This window comes from Carassius auratus, chromosome 10 (genome assembly GCF_003368295.1).
Source record: "Carassius auratus strain Wakin chromosome 10, ASM336829v1, whole genome shotgun sequence".
NCBI lineage: Eukaryota > Metazoa > Chordata > Actinopteri > Cypriniformes > Cyprinidae > Carassius > Carassius auratus.
In genome coordinates this window covers 5,459,862-5,475,173 of record NC_039252.1, presented here as the reverse complement: position 1 = coordinate 5,475,173, position 15,312 = coordinate 5,459,862, and the positions used below count along the sequence as shown (strand labels likewise).

Below are 15,312 nucleotides of genomic sequence, written 5' to 3'. Positions count from 1 at the left end.
TAGATTACACATTATTTCTGCTGGACACAGAGTGCCTTTGTCTAAATGGACACACTTGGGACGGTTCTTTGGGTGAGACAAGGAAGTCTCGTTCTGCAATGTGTATTTGTATGCTTTTATTGGTTTTTAGCAACAGGGTTGGACATTACATAAATTATAAAGAAGAACTATGTGCAGTGAAGCTCTACGTGACTCAGATTACTTTTTAATTTCTCGTATGGATTGATATGTCAGTTTGATAAGCGAGGCAATAAACCTTACAATTGTTGTTCAAGAATGTTTTTTTTTTTCTCAAGAGTGATCAGTAGTTTGCTGTGTCATATACTTGTGTTCATGAAGTAGGGCAGTGTGACTTATGTGCTGGTTTTGTGTTTTTTTACTTCAGTTCTCCAAGGAGAAGTACCTGCTGGAGTCGCCCCCGGAGAAGCTCAGGAAGGAGCTGGAGGAGGAGCTCAAACTCAGTAGCAGTGACCTGCGGAGCCACGGCTGGTACCATGGCCATATTCCACGAGAGGTGCGTTTGTGGGGCAAGACAACCAGAATTCGGAATAAACGGAATAGGGTTTGGTCCACTTTGCAAAACCCTTAGACAAAAAGCAACTGATGTAAAAGTTCCTTTTGGATTTGGAGGTGGATTTGTGTCAAATTGGTTATACCACAATAATGAACCAGTGTACAAAAATTATGGAAGCTTGTTTCTGCCAATGAGTAAAAATAAAAAAGCCACTTGCGACTTTTTATCACAGAAAATTTTCTCACCTTTTTTCTAATAATTGCATTAGATGAAGTCACAATTGGATGCTATAAATTCAGAATTGGGAGATATACATTTGCAATTGTAAGAAGATACTCAGTCGTTTTTTCCTCTGAATTGGACATTATAACTCAAATTTGCGAGTTTATATCTCACAATTCTTACATTATTTGTTGTAACTGCGAGTTTATGTCCAGCAATTCTGACATAAAACCTTTGAATTGTGAGTTTGTCTCACCATTCTGACTTTATTTCTTGTGAATTTATAGTTTAAATTACTGTTTTCGCAGTGGTACTATAGAACCCCAGAAGAACTGACAGGACCTTTCGGTGAACAGTTCTTAAAATAACCATTTTGTGCAAGTGTAAGGAACATTTTAATAATTTAAAGAACTTTACAGAAACGTATGTACAAAAGAAAGGTTCAGCTGATGTCAAGGGTTCTTCATGGAACATCACTGCTATTAAAGAATCATTATTTTTGAGAATGTAGTTTATTTGCTACTGGGAGCTTCAAAAAACTCTAAATAACTTATAAAGATTTGATAGTAATTGATTTATTTCATCCTTAAAAGTGTTTGTTGTATCATCCTTTTTATGGTTTAGGAAGACCACTGAAAACTCATGTGTCCTTAATCTTGGAAGTTATGTAAAGCTAGCCAATCAAATCTGAACTATCGATTCTAGGCAGGTGTTTGTGTGCAATATGCATCACATGTTCAGCGAAAGGATTGTCTGCCATCCATGGCTATGCCTTAACAAAATCCCAAACTGTTCTCTCAAACAAACAAAGCAATAGCAAGTGCCAGTGTTTCACCCTTCGGGAAACTGCCAACACACAACACTTATCTCTGAATATTAGGCAGTAATGGATGAAAGTATTTCAACTTCAAAAGGAACACACGCCTCACCTTTGAAGAGAAGTCCACGCCATGATATACAAACAAGTGTGCAACTGGAGAAGTTGTTCAATACAAACTTTGTTAGCAGTTTTCGAGTGTTGTCTGGTTTAAGGTATTATATATTTGCTTGTTTTGAGCATGTTCGTTTAGGCTAGACATAAAAGAGAGACAGTGTTTGTGTCCTTTTTGCACCATAGAGGTGTCAAACCACAGCCCACACTGTCTCTACTATGAGGGCAGCCATCTGGGCATTAGCATAATGTATTCTTGCTCAAGCTGGAGTAAAGAGAAACTCCAGCCCTCTCTATTAAAAAATATAGGTAGTCGCCATGGCGATACGCCCCCATGCTCACTTCTGACCTCACCAAATGTACTGTTGCGCCATCTGCTGGAACAGAGGCATGTAGCACAAATGTAGCACTAGCTTTTAAAACTTGTGTTAAATACACAAGCTTTTCTATTGATTCACATTGATGTAAAAATGTTTACACTAATGTCACAGAATGTCATTTAAATTTATTTATTTACATTTAAAATGTGTTTATTTAAAAATAAAAAAAAGTAAAAAAAACAGTGTCATGTTGAGCTAGGGTGCATGTTAGAAATTTGGGTTTGAGTCCAGCTTGCAACATTTCCTTTAATAATCCCTTTTCCTTTGTGTCAACACAGGCTTCAGAAACTGTGGTTCTGCGTAGCGGAGACTTCCTCGTACGGGACTCCCTGTCGACCGTGGGTGACTATGTCCTCACGTGTCGCTGGCAGCAGGAAGTCATCCACTCCCGGATCAGTAAAGTCTTGGTCAAAAGCGGGCAAACCAAAATCCAGTACATGCTGGAGCATGAGAGCTTCGACTCTGTCCCCACGCTGGTCAGGCACCACGCTGGCACGGGACGACCCGTGTGCCCACGCACCGGAGCTCAGCTGCTGTGTCCCGTCAACCGCACGCTGCCTCTGAGGTACCTGGAGGCCACGTTTGCTTTGGCCGGTGGGAGACCGGGATCTGCACATTCACCTTCGACCCCGAGGGGGGCGCACATCAAGAGACGAAGCGTTACTATGACAGATGGACTGACCACAGAAAAAATGATTCCTCACAGGTAGACCTTCATCATTATTACCATCATCTTATGTGATAATGTGGCAAACTCATACAGCCCCTTTTTTTGTTTTTTTGTTTTGTTTTGTTATCATACTCATTTAGTTTTTTAGTGACCATCTGTGGTTAAATGGGTTCAGAGTCTCCAAATATTAGTTTGTTTGGTTTGGTTTTGCTTAGTTGTTTGTTTTTGTTGTTCTGCTTTGTAACCACGTTAATGTTTTTAGTGATCATCGGGATTGGTTAAGAGTCTCAAAATAGTTTTGTTTTTGGTTTGTTTTGGTGTCCTAATTATATTTATTTAGTGTTTTAATTCAATTGAGCTCAGTGACTCAAGGTAAGATATTAAAATGTTTTGTTTTGTTACCATATGCATGTAGTGTTTATGGTAACCATCTGGGGATAAATTGGTTCAGTTTTAAAATAACATTCTGTTTTGTTGTTTTGTTCTTGATGTTTGTTTGTTTTTTAACCATATTCATTTAGTGTTTTTAGTGATCACCAGGAGTTAAATTGTTTTAGTGAATTAAAAAATACTAAAGTCTCAAAATAGCATTATTCAGTTTGTTTTTGGTTTCTTTTGGTTTCTTAACCATATTCATTTAGTTTTAGTGTGCCCCATGTCAAGATTTGTTCTTTGATTATCAAATTCATTTAGTTTTTTAGAGACCACCAGAATTTAAGATGGTTCAGAGACACTTTCACTTTCAATAAAAGACTTAAAGATATTAAAATGTTTTGTTTTGTGTTTTTTTCTGTTTTCTAATTATATTCAATTATGTTTCAATTCATTATGTTTTGTTCTGTATATGTATTGGATATATATCCTAATCTTGAACAGGTTCAGGTGTCTCAGGTCTGATGTCAGGCTTATTAATAGCTCATATACACATGTGCCAAAGATGCAGAAGTGATGTGCTCATGTCTTGGATGTCTTGTATTATTAGTGTGACACAGTCTACAGAGCCAGATGAGCCTCAGACAGTCGAGCCAGAGGTGAAACCAGCGGAGGGCAGCAGCTGGTGTGTGTGTGTATGTGTGTTTATGTGTGTGTTTGTTCACAGCTGGCACAGAACCCCTCCCACACACTTCTGTTTCCCAAACAGATATGGCCACATGGAAACCCTTCACCTGCTTCTGTGCATGCCGTCTTTAGCAGCACAATAGCACTAAATGTGTTCTTCACAAAGCTTGTAGCCGTGGCTTATGAATTGTTCACCAAAATTAGAAGCTGCAAATGCTGATCGTTTTGACATGTAAAATGTGTTTTGACATAAAGAATGAAGGATTTAATAGCATGTTTTGTCCTTTCCAGCCCTTCCACAGTGCACCATAAGGATGCCATGAGGAACTGCGCCATGAGCATGGATCAGATCCAAGAGTACCGCTGCCCGCTGTCCCCTGTGGGGGAAACACCTCTGTCACCTGCCTACAGCTCCAGTGAGTCCACACACTCTCATGCATAAATCTGAATATTTTAACCCACTGATAGACCTTTTAAGTGTTAGTTAACCCATAATGTAAAGAATAATATACATCCAGATGGTTGATGAGGACCTTGACGTGTGAACTGCTGATTTGATTTGAAATACGTTATTAGCTCATTAAACGCAAAGCGTCCACAAAAAAAGCTTTAAGCCAAGATGAGCAAACAAATTCAAACAAGACTGGCATTTAAGGGACTTGATACACATATTACACAGATGTTCGGCACTTAAAAAATAACAGGGACATGAAACATTGAATTGAAAAGGAACTTTTTAAATCTTACTGTTTATTATTTTATAATCCATTAGTTTTTATTCAAATTGAATGCTTTGAAAAACCTTAGTTGCAGGCAGTGGAATGGGGAAAAACACAAGTCTTTTTTTTTTAAGTTGATCTTATTTCAGATTGAGCACTATGTTTTTTTTTTTTTTTTACGTTGTGTGCAGCACAAGACGCTGCAAAAGCCGCAAGACACAAACAAAATGGTTAAACATATCAATCTAGAAGTTTACATAACCATGGGCTTACTATTGGGTGTCATTCACACAAAACTAATGAAAGGTTATTAAACTTTTAAAAAACCTTGCATTTCGCTGGCCCGTCTCTTATTTTTTTAACCGCAAAATGCAAATGAAACAGAAAAATGCAAGGTCTATAGACAATTTATATAAATGTTGAACTTTTAACTTGAGTGTCGCATATATAGTATGCCGTGTCATGTGCCGAGATGCTGCAAAAGATTCAAGAAATAAGGGCAAAAGTAGTCAATCTAGTGGATGTTTACATAGAAAATCATGCACTGTGTAAATGGTCTTTTTTCATTTCACTACCCAGCGCCTGACATTTTTAAACTCAAACATGCATTCTGGTTGGCGCTGATGGCATCGCGGGCAGTGCACTGACAATGGAGCATCGTTCGCTTCTGGCGTCCCGAGTTCGAGTTTTTGCTTTACCTTTCCTGGTCCCACCCCCCTCTCTCTCACCCACTTTGCTTCCTATCGACCTACTGTCCTTCCTAAATAAAGGCACAAAACACCAAAATAATGTATTCTGTATGAATGCCCCTTTAATCCTGAAGTCCTCCAGTTTCATTTTAAATGCAGTCAGTTACTGAGGGCCATGATGACACTAGCTGCGTTTGAATGAAACGGAGAGAGCATGTCTGTGATATGAAAGACATGAGAAAAGCCAGAATCGGGCGGAGCGGTCATTATACAGCGTTGCTATTCACACTGGTTGAAATGAACTTGGAATGTTGCAACCGACCAATCAGAATCAAGCATTTCAGAGAGCTGTGCAGTGAAATCTGTTATTTTGTTTGTTTCTCCAGTCTCCCGCCACAGACATGGCTCAGGAGGGCGTGTCCTCGCCGTGATCCCGCCTTCTCCGGTGATGCGACGCTCCAGCGATCCCCATCTCTCGCCGTCCTCCTCCAATAACAACCTTCCCTGCTCAGACGCGGCCCCCAGCACCCACTCCACACCTGCCCACGGTTACCCATCCGAGAGTTCAGAGCAGGGTGGCAGTTATTGTGAGGTCAGACCCGGTCAAGCCTCCATTCCTCCCTGCAAGAGCTACGTAGAGAGGCTGAGGGTGGAGGAGGGCCAAAGCCCGGGCTCTGGAGCCCCAGATGGGATGGAGGGCTTCATGCTCCCCCTGGTGGAGACCAGCTCCTCCTTCCAGCCTGGGAAATACCAGTCCACTCTTCTGCCAGCTGAGAATAAACCTCTGGAGATGAGCGTGTTGAAGAGGGTGAAGGAGCTGCTGGCGGAGGTGGATCCCAAAACAGCCGCCAAGCACATCACCAAGGCAGACTGCACGGTAAAGAATACAACTAAATAACAAACTGACACTGGCTATATTTATAGTTATATAGTTACCGAGTTAATCAGGTGATGAAAAATACATCTTTAACTATAAATAAAAAATTTGCACTCAAAAAATATATTTATTGAATTTTGGCCGGTAATAAAACATTATAACATGTTTTGGCTCTTGGCCATCTTCAGTGTGTTGATTCACTGCTTCTCAGGAATTATGTACAAAGCACAGAGTATTGTTAAGTGTTCATAATAAAACAAGTCGGTCAACAAACCTTTTTTAGGGTTATGTAAGAGTAAAGAAGGTCAATTTATTGAAATGTTGCTAATAAAATTGTAATTTTAAAAAGGTTCAAGTTAGGGTCAGATTTCTGTTTTTCTTTTTCTTTTTTTTTTTAGTTCCTACATTTAAATTGGAATTTTGTCCCATGAACATACAGCACAATTTTTACATCTAATATAAATGTTTTTTTTTTTTTGTTTTTTTTTTGTTTTTTGGTAATTGAGAAAAAAATAGTTTCTATTAATTTATAGTTTCTTGCTGATAAATATTTAAGCAATTTGTTTAGACATTTTTCTTTTAGTTGTTTTTTTCACAATTGTATAACTAGGTCAAAAAACACAACCATTGTGTTTTTTTTTTTTTCATATTTATACATATATTGCCCAGGTTCGGTTTTTAATATAAAGAGACTTTTAGTTAAGTTTAGTTAGATTAGGTTTTTATTCAGGTTCATATTTAAAATTAATAATACAAAATAAAATAATACAAATAAAACAATAAATACATACATTACTTTTAATTATATAAAATTATAATATATTTTATATTTAATAAAAGTTTTTAGTTTAGTTTTTCAGGTCTGGTCATGGTCTTTGTTTTGGGCCAGATTTTGATTTCAACTTAAAGCCCATATATATATCTGCTCTGTCGTGACTAGCCCCAAAAACAACAATTCTGTCATCATCCGCTCACCCTCAAGTTATTCCAAACCTTTCTGACTTTATTTCTTCTGTTGAACATAAAAGAAGATATTTTGAAGAATGTGGGTATCCAAACAGTCAACGGTAGCCATTTACTTCAGTATTATTGAAAATATACTATGGAAGTCAATGGCTACCGTCAACATTTTTTGAAATATCTTCTTTTGTGTTCCACAAAGAAATAAACTCATTCAGGTTTGGAACAACTTGAGGGTGTATAAATGATTTTTGGGTAACCACACAACTTACCAGTTTACTTCTTGATGCCTGACTGATATCACAAATCGTTGTTTATTATCAAATAAATGATTCTTACATGAATTGTTGGAGGGACCCAGGACAACATTATCATTTCCCATACGCATTTACATTTCCAAACACTCCCAAAATGACTGGTAAAACCACAGCAGACAGACAGAACGACATCTGATTGGCTCTCATGCTCTTGATTCTGTTTTCTGATCAGTGAGAGCAGACGACATTATGTAAAACACGTGTGAAGCTGACTGATAAAGTCTGGACAGCACTCCAAACCTCTCTTCTGCTCACGCTCCCATAACATCTACACCTTCAGGGTTAATTAACCCTTTCCACACTGCTGTTTACCACATTCATCATGTGACGAGTGTCTTCTGCTCTGACTGTGAATATATTAGGATGGGAATAAAGGGGCGGGGTTAAATATACTGCTCTTGTGTCTGTGTGGCCATCTGCAGGTTGCTAGGATACTGGGCGTTTCCAAGGAGATGCAGAGGATGATGGGAGTGAGCTCGGGGCTGGAGCTGCTGACTCTTCCACATGGACACCAGCTGAGACTGGATCTGCTGGAGAGGTGAGGAAACACATGCACTCATACACACACAACAACATCAGCACACACCACAGACTTCAGCTGCTCTGGAGCAGTCAGCAGCCAATGATGTTTAATTCTGTCGGCCACTGATTAACAGACTGGCATTTTTAGGTGAACACCCACATATTGGAATGGTTTCTGAAGGATCATGTGACAGCAGAAGAAATGTCTTTCAAAAGCTGTGTTGAATGTATTTGAGTGCTCAGCTCTGTCTCCTGTTCTACAGGTTTTACACCATGTCTATAATGATGGCGGTGGATTTGTTGGGATGTACGGGCAGCACAGAGGAGAGAGCCGCCCTCCTGCATAAAACCATCCAGCTGGCTGCTGAACTCAAGAGCAACATGGGCAACATGTTCGGCTTCGCTGCGGTCATGAGAGCGCTGGAGCTGCCGCAGGTGAGAACACACACCTGACAGCATATGAGGTGTCATTCATGACAAGTGTTAAAGCTTAACGCTCTCTTTAAAACGATAGTTTGCCCAAAACTGAAAATTACCCCATGAGTCACTCACCCTTGAGCCATCTTAGGTGTATATGACTTTCTTCTTTCAGACAAATACAATCAGAGTAAAGTCCTGGTTCTTCTAAGCTTTATAATGGAAGTGTGGAGCACTTTTTATGATGGACGGATGCACTTTTTAGGGCTTCAAAATCTTGACACCCATTTACTGCCATTATAAAGCTTGGCATATATAACTCCAACTGTGTTCTTCTAAAAGAAGAAAGTCGTATCCTATGCACTGGGCTTGAGGGTGAGGAAATCAGGGGTCATTTTTTATTTTTGGGTAACTAACTAAAACTAAATATAAAATGTATATATATATATATATATATATATATATATATATATATATATATATATATATATATATATATATATATAAAATTTAAGTACTATTAAGATGCATTATTCGTTGTTTGCAGCATGTGATGAATGTTGTAAGGTTGCTGTTATTTCCAGGAAACACACAGCTATGAAGTAATTCTGAACACATTAAAGTTATATATTTATTTCTATTCTGTGATATTAGATCTCACGGCTCGAGCAGACATGGATCACACTGCGACAGAGACACACAGAAGGTGCAATCCTCTATGAGAAGAAACTCAAGCCATTCCTGAAGGCTATGAATGATGGGAAAGGTAGGACAGAGTGCTCTGAAGAATCTCCTACAGAAGATTATTATTATTAGTGACTTTAGCAGCTCCTAATTATTGATAAAGATTTACACCAACAATGGTGTGTTTATTTTAATAGGGATAATCGATATATCTCCAAAGGCCAATATTTGGCACTTTTAATTTATCTGTATTGGTCGGTATTTTTGTGTTTTTTTGTCTGATAAGTGTCATAAGGAGATTTTATTTTGACAAGGGAAGGACTTTTATTTTGATAGTTAGAAGAGCAGCAGCAATTCCATGATTTCAAACTATACTGTTACATCCAGTTTACTGTTATGTCATATTCATTTCATATGTCATCGTTCTGTTTGTAAAATTTGTGTTATTTGGTCTTTATTTGAGAAAATGTGATAAGCTACTACTAAATATTGTAGAAACTTAATTTTCTGTAAAATGTCTTTGCAATGATTTGTATCATAAAAAGCACTAAACAAATAAACTTGAACTGAATTGATTCCCAGTGTGCAAAACAAATGCAATAGGATTACAGAATCAAATGTTGCTAAAGCATAAATCTTTTATTTTATAGATTTTAATTATATTTGTAACATTGATTTTTGTGTGTGTGTGTGTGTGTGTGTGTACATTTTAAAATATTTAAAATAATTAAAAATTTAATTGTAGCAATTCTGCATGTTATTTGAATTAAATTATGACGAATAATGCACAGTGTATTTTTATATATGATATTTGCTTTACTGCTTTCTATTATATCGAAATCAACATCGAAGAAATCAATATCGGTCAACAAATATTTTATAAAATAAATATAAGTGATATATTAGTAAGTAAGTAATATTATGATTGTAGTAAGTAAGAAATTAAGTTTAATTTCTGTATGCAGGTCAGGAGGTATTTATTTTTAACTATGTGTGAATCTTCCAGAGACCTGTGTGCTGTCGAACACCTCTTTCCCTCCCGTGGTGCCGGTGCTGTCGCTGCTGGAGCGTGGTGTGGCGGCCGGAGAGGCGCTGGAGTCCTGGGAGAGCGTGGAGTCAGGAGTGGACGTGGTCATGAGTCACCTGGAAGCAGCACGAACCATCGCTCACCACGGAGGACTGTATCGCACCAATGCTGAGAGCAAACTACAGGGTAAACTATTAACAAAAATATCAAATCCAAGCATTTACACATAATTATTAAAAGGGGTCATATGACGTTGCTAAAAATAACATTATTTAGTATATTTGGTGTAATGAAATGTGTTTATGCAGTTTAAGATTAAAAAAAAAAAACATTATTTTCCACATACTGTACATTATTGTTTCTCCTCTATTCCCCGCCTTCTGAAACGCATTGATTTTTACAAAGCTAATCGTTCTGAAAAGCGAGGTGTGCTCTGATTGGCCAGCTATCCAGTGCATTGAGATTGGCCGAATGCCTCAAGCATGTGACAAAAATGTTACGCCCCTCACCATACTATGATGCTGTCTCCTGGCGCAACAAGACAAAACCAGTAAAACCCATTATAAACAAGGCATCTGTTGCATCCAGTGGGGACATACAGTAATTACTGATTATAATGACTTTTTATGTCTTTTTACGCGTTGCGTTGCGTATCGCACTGCGTAAACATTAAACCATGTCTACATTTGTGATCGGAGAAACAACAAACAACAAGTGCTACTCTACACTGTTCAAAACTTGCGTTTGTATCATCAGTGGCAAATCCTTTAAATATGAAAACGTACATGCAGTCTGTGAGTCAGAAGTGCCAGACTGTCCAAAGTTGGAACTGCCCAACTTTATAGAAACAGGCACCAGCATAGGCTACTCTCACAGGAAACAGTGCTTCCCACACAGTGACATAGACATGTGGGGCGTGTTTAAATGACAATATAACATTCTGGCACATCATTTGCAGCGAACTAGTCCTATTTTCACACACTTTATGTGATGTTCACAATCTGTCTCCACACAGATTTCCAGGAGCGGAAGGAGGTGCTGGAAATCTTCTGTACAGAGTTTCAGATGAGGCTTTTATGGGGCAGTCGTGGCTCTGAAGGAAACCAGGCCGAGCGCTATGAGAAGTTTGACAAGGTCCTCACCGCTCTGTCCCACAAGCTAGAACCTTCTGTGCGACACAGTGAATTATAGCACCCCTGCACCCAAAAATGGTATGATCCCTGACCTTCTTGTCACTCATACTCCTGGACCAGACCATGCTTTTTCATGGAGGGGAGCTGCAAGGCGGAAATTGAGAGCATTGATGGACTCACTTCGCAAAACAAGGCACAAAAGGGGACAAGCTTTATGCGAGCATGATAGCACCCCCTAAAGAACACAGTCGTGAACTGCAGCAATGGAATGAAATCAAAATCTAAAGCCAAAATCCCTTTTTCAGTGGTGACCAAGGGCACTTCCTTTTCAAAAAGAGAGAATGGGATGAAGTGCAAGTTGACTTGAACCCTAATGGGTCTGAATCCTGTTTTATGTGAATCCATAATTTAGTTTCCAATAGCTTTTATGTCGGCAAAGCAAAGATGTCTTGCAGAGGTGACGCATCTCTTTACTGGAGATGAGACTGCATTGACGTTACATGGTCACAATTTATTGCTGGAATAGACTGAAAACACACTCACCTTTCAAATGTCTGAATGTAAGTTGCCAAACCATGAATTCAAACAGATGTCTGCTGGATAAAGAGTCTTATTTTTATGCTTTTATGCTTTTTTTTTTTGGTTCACTTCTGTGTTGTTGTTTTTTCGGTGTGGTCATGGCTTTATCGATAGAAATGGAGTCGAAAGTTACTGTGAGGAATTGGGCCTTCATTTTTAATGAGTTTGTAACAGATGCTCACATTCACACTCTCTCCGGGTCTGACAGCAGCGCTTCTCAGAGCGCTTTGGTGTCTGTATGTGTTAGAGAAGAAGTGTAAGATAGAGGACATGCTGTTTTCTTTCCTCTCTTTCTGTCATTCTGGGTTTTTTATTTTTGTCTGAATGGGTCATATCATTAGGAATGAGACTTTCCAATTTTTTGTCATTACAGAGTTTATTATTTAACTATCAGAATTTAAAAATCCAGAGTAAAAACGAAAATGCACTTATTGAAACCTGGCAGAACAAGCTCATTAACATATAACTACCCACTTCACACATCAACACCACATATTGGGTGTGCAGTCATTCTCCTAAAACCCAGAAGAACTCACGATAAGAGTAAAATTGTGAAAGTGGTGAAATCCACCACATATTGTGCTGTTTTGGGCTGTGTGTAGCACCTACTGCTCTGCAGATTCCTCGAAAGGATCCCAATGTTGGAAACAAGTTCATTTTCAGCGCAAATTGTTTTATGGAGAAGTTACATGGGGCAGCGCAAACTATATTAGCAACTCCCACAGCTCATGTGTTTCTCATTTCACGTGCAATGAAGTGCATTTGCATGAAGTCTTAAAGGCACAGCAGCACAAAAACAGACGGTTTACTTCCAACATCAGAAAGAGGGTGGAAACTGACATGAACAACTAAATTAGCATCATTTGGACTTTAAAATGAAAATCATAATATGACCACTTTAATATCTTTCGTGACAGACCATGCTTGTCAGTATGGCCATGGCAATGAGGTTTAGCTGATACATAAATTCTCAATGAGACTGAATCACAAAGAATGACAGTTTGAATTAAATTATTTAAGAGACCCATATATGTCCTTTCCAGATCATATATCGCAAGTCAACAAAGACATTTGATTTTTCATTCGACCATTCAAAGTAATATTATGGCAATACGTTACAGACTAATATAGAGAGGATCATCGTGTAAGTGGTTTATGCATATGCATATTGATCATATTTAAGATTAGGAGTTTCACTAAAACTCACTATTTTAATGCATAAATCATCCGTTTGTCAAACAGATATGATGTATACCTCATGCAGTACAAATCTGTTAAGGAGGGTGGGCTACATTTCTAAGGTCTCATACATGCATTTTTAACTTTGGTGGGTAATAAATCTCTTGATTAAGGCCAGTAAGTAGCTATCAACCACCCAAAACACCATAGCAGCACCCCAGAAGCTGCAAAGCAACACTTTGACATCTTGGCTGTCACTTTTGTATGAGTACCATTCCCATTTTCATGGAAAAACAAAGTTTAGAAGAGTTCAGCTAATAATAGCAAAATGTCCATTTAATTGAAATAGTCCAATACTGTTTCATATCCTGGTAGATTTAGCCAAACAAAACCCAAAGTCACATACATATACCTCTATCAACAGTGTAAATGTTCTACCCTTATATCTGGGTACCAGAAAGAGAAAGGTTGTAGGTATCTGGTTCTAACGCGATCTATTGTGTATCATATGCAGGCTGCTATACTTCACACCCAGTCTATCGATGCATATTTCCAGGGAATTTTCTGAAGGTATTTTTTCAGGTATTTTAATAAAGGCACATCTGAAAGTAGACGATGCTGTTTGTCACAGATAGGGGAGCATTATGGGATGAAAAGTGGATCATATGCAATTTCACTTTTAGCCAGCAGAGTTTAGTAAGCTAAAAAAGAATGAATGGAAGTAAGTTTTGAACCTTTTGGAACTTTTTTTAATGAGGCCTGCTGGTCTAGGACTGTAACTTGTATTTGGTTTCTCTACTGTAAAGGTCAATGTGTGACTATTTCGTTTTGTAAATAGCTATCCCTAAACGGTTGATGATATACGAGGTGGACGAGGTCACGTGATTGCATCCTCTTATTATGTGCTGTACATACTGGTATGTCATATGTTTTGCACTCTTTTTTCAGAAAATAAAATACAGTAAGCTTGTGTTTTTGTGCTTTTTGGCTCTAAATATTATACAAAGAAGTAGAAAATGATCATTCTGTCTTTAATTCCTCACCCTTGTGTCATTCCAAACCCGTAAGACCTTTGTTCATCTTCAGAACACAAATTAATAAAAAAATAAAAAAAAAACTTTTTTTAGAAAAGCATAAAATGCAACAATGTAAACATTAATATTTGACATAAAAATATATATTTTACTAGATGTGTAGAGTAACCAGTCACTTGTAATGGTGTTACGTAATTATTTACAAGATGAATGTAACTGGAGTCCAGTTACTGAGAGAAAAATTGTGTGCAATTAAATTACAGCTACTAATGAAAAGGTTTACGATCTGAATATTTTCTACAAAAAGCTAGGATATGTTGAATAATAAAAGGCTGTTTATTAAAGCAATGCTATACTGATGCTTTTGTATGAATGTGCTGCAATTCCATCAATTCACACTGTCACTGAAAGCTTTAGGCTACAACCTGTAATCCGAAAAGTAATCAAATGTAATCAGTTACATTAAAAAAGTAACTGAAATTGTTATGCTACATATTAAATTTTGAACAGGGTAACTTGTAATCTGTAATCTATTAAGTTTCCAAAGGAACCTTGCCAACACTGTTTGAGGTATTTGAGGTATCATTTAAAAAAAAAATTACCTTTCAGTATAGGCCTAAGAGTTTGTTTGGCGCAATAACAAACTTTTCGGTAACACTTTCTATGAAGCCCGTATTTATAATACATTATAAGGGTATTCTTAAAGCATTATAATGAATGCATAATGCATTATAAAAATTATATAAACTCATGAAGAATCATAACAACAATTATAATACATCATAATACTTACGCATTTATAAGTTTAAGAGTATGATTATTTATAACAGCTTTTAGAGAAGATTACCTTCAAGCAAATTTTACAATATTTTAGTACAAATGGATTACTTGCCAATGCTCAACATGCCTATCGACCAGGACACTCCACAAGTACTGCTCTTATACATATGACAGATGAATGGTTAGCATGTCTAGATAATAAGAAACTGGTTGGTGCTGTTTTAATTGATTTTACAGCAGCCTTTGATGTCATTGACCATGATATTCTTATGGCTAAACTAAAATGTTATGGTTTTTCATTGACAGCCCTTAATTGGATGGGAAGCTATCTTTCTAATAGAAAACAGAGAGTGTTTTATAATGGATCTTTTTCAGATGCTAAAAATACTTATTGTGGTGTTCCACAAGGAAGTTGCTTAGGTCCTTTATTGTTTTCTATTTTTATAAATGATTTACCATATGTTGTTAATAATGCTAATATAGTTATGTATGCAGATGACTCTACAATGTTTTCTGCAGCACATTCTTCAGCTGAACTAAAGAAAAATTTGAGTGATGAGCTTTTAACAATTTCTAAATGGGTTCAAATTAACAAATTAATTTTAAATATAGAAAAAAC

General features: G+C 37.5%; 1 protein-coding gene across 2 annotated transcripts in view; it reads left to right on the top strand.

Moving 5' to 3' along the window:
* The window catches only part of LOC113109654 (SH2 domain-containing protein 3C-like), a 43,989-nt gene extending 30,140 nt beyond the window's left edge, over positions 1 to 13,849 (top strand). Inside the window, exons 4-13 of one of the 2 annotated variants that reach the window (XM_026273355.1) lie at positions 386 to 514; positions 2,326 to 2,753; positions 3,700 to 3,774; positions 4,068 to 4,192; positions 5,571 to 6,061; positions 7,761 to 7,876; positions 8,124 to 8,295; positions 8,932 to 9,043; positions 9,968 to 10,174; positions 11,004 to 13,849. In XM_026273355.1, the coding sequence (XP_026129140.1) occupies positions 386 to 514; positions 2,326 to 2,753; positions 3,700 to 3,774; positions 4,068 to 4,192; positions 5,571 to 6,061; positions 7,761 to 7,876; positions 8,124 to 8,295; positions 8,932 to 9,043; positions 9,968 to 10,174; positions 11,004 to 11,179 (2,031 nt within the window). In that variant the 3' untranslated portion in view covers positions 11,180 to 13,849. The remainder of the gene's footprint in view (positions 1 to 385; positions 515 to 2,325; positions 2,754 to 3,699; positions 3,775 to 4,067; positions 4,193 to 5,570; positions 6,062 to 7,760; positions 7,877 to 8,123; positions 8,296 to 8,931; positions 9,044 to 9,967; positions 10,175 to 11,003) is intronic. The other variant, XM_026273356.1, reaches the window with a different exon arrangement.
* The last annotated feature ends 1,463 nt before the right edge of the window (positions 13,850 to 15,312 follow it).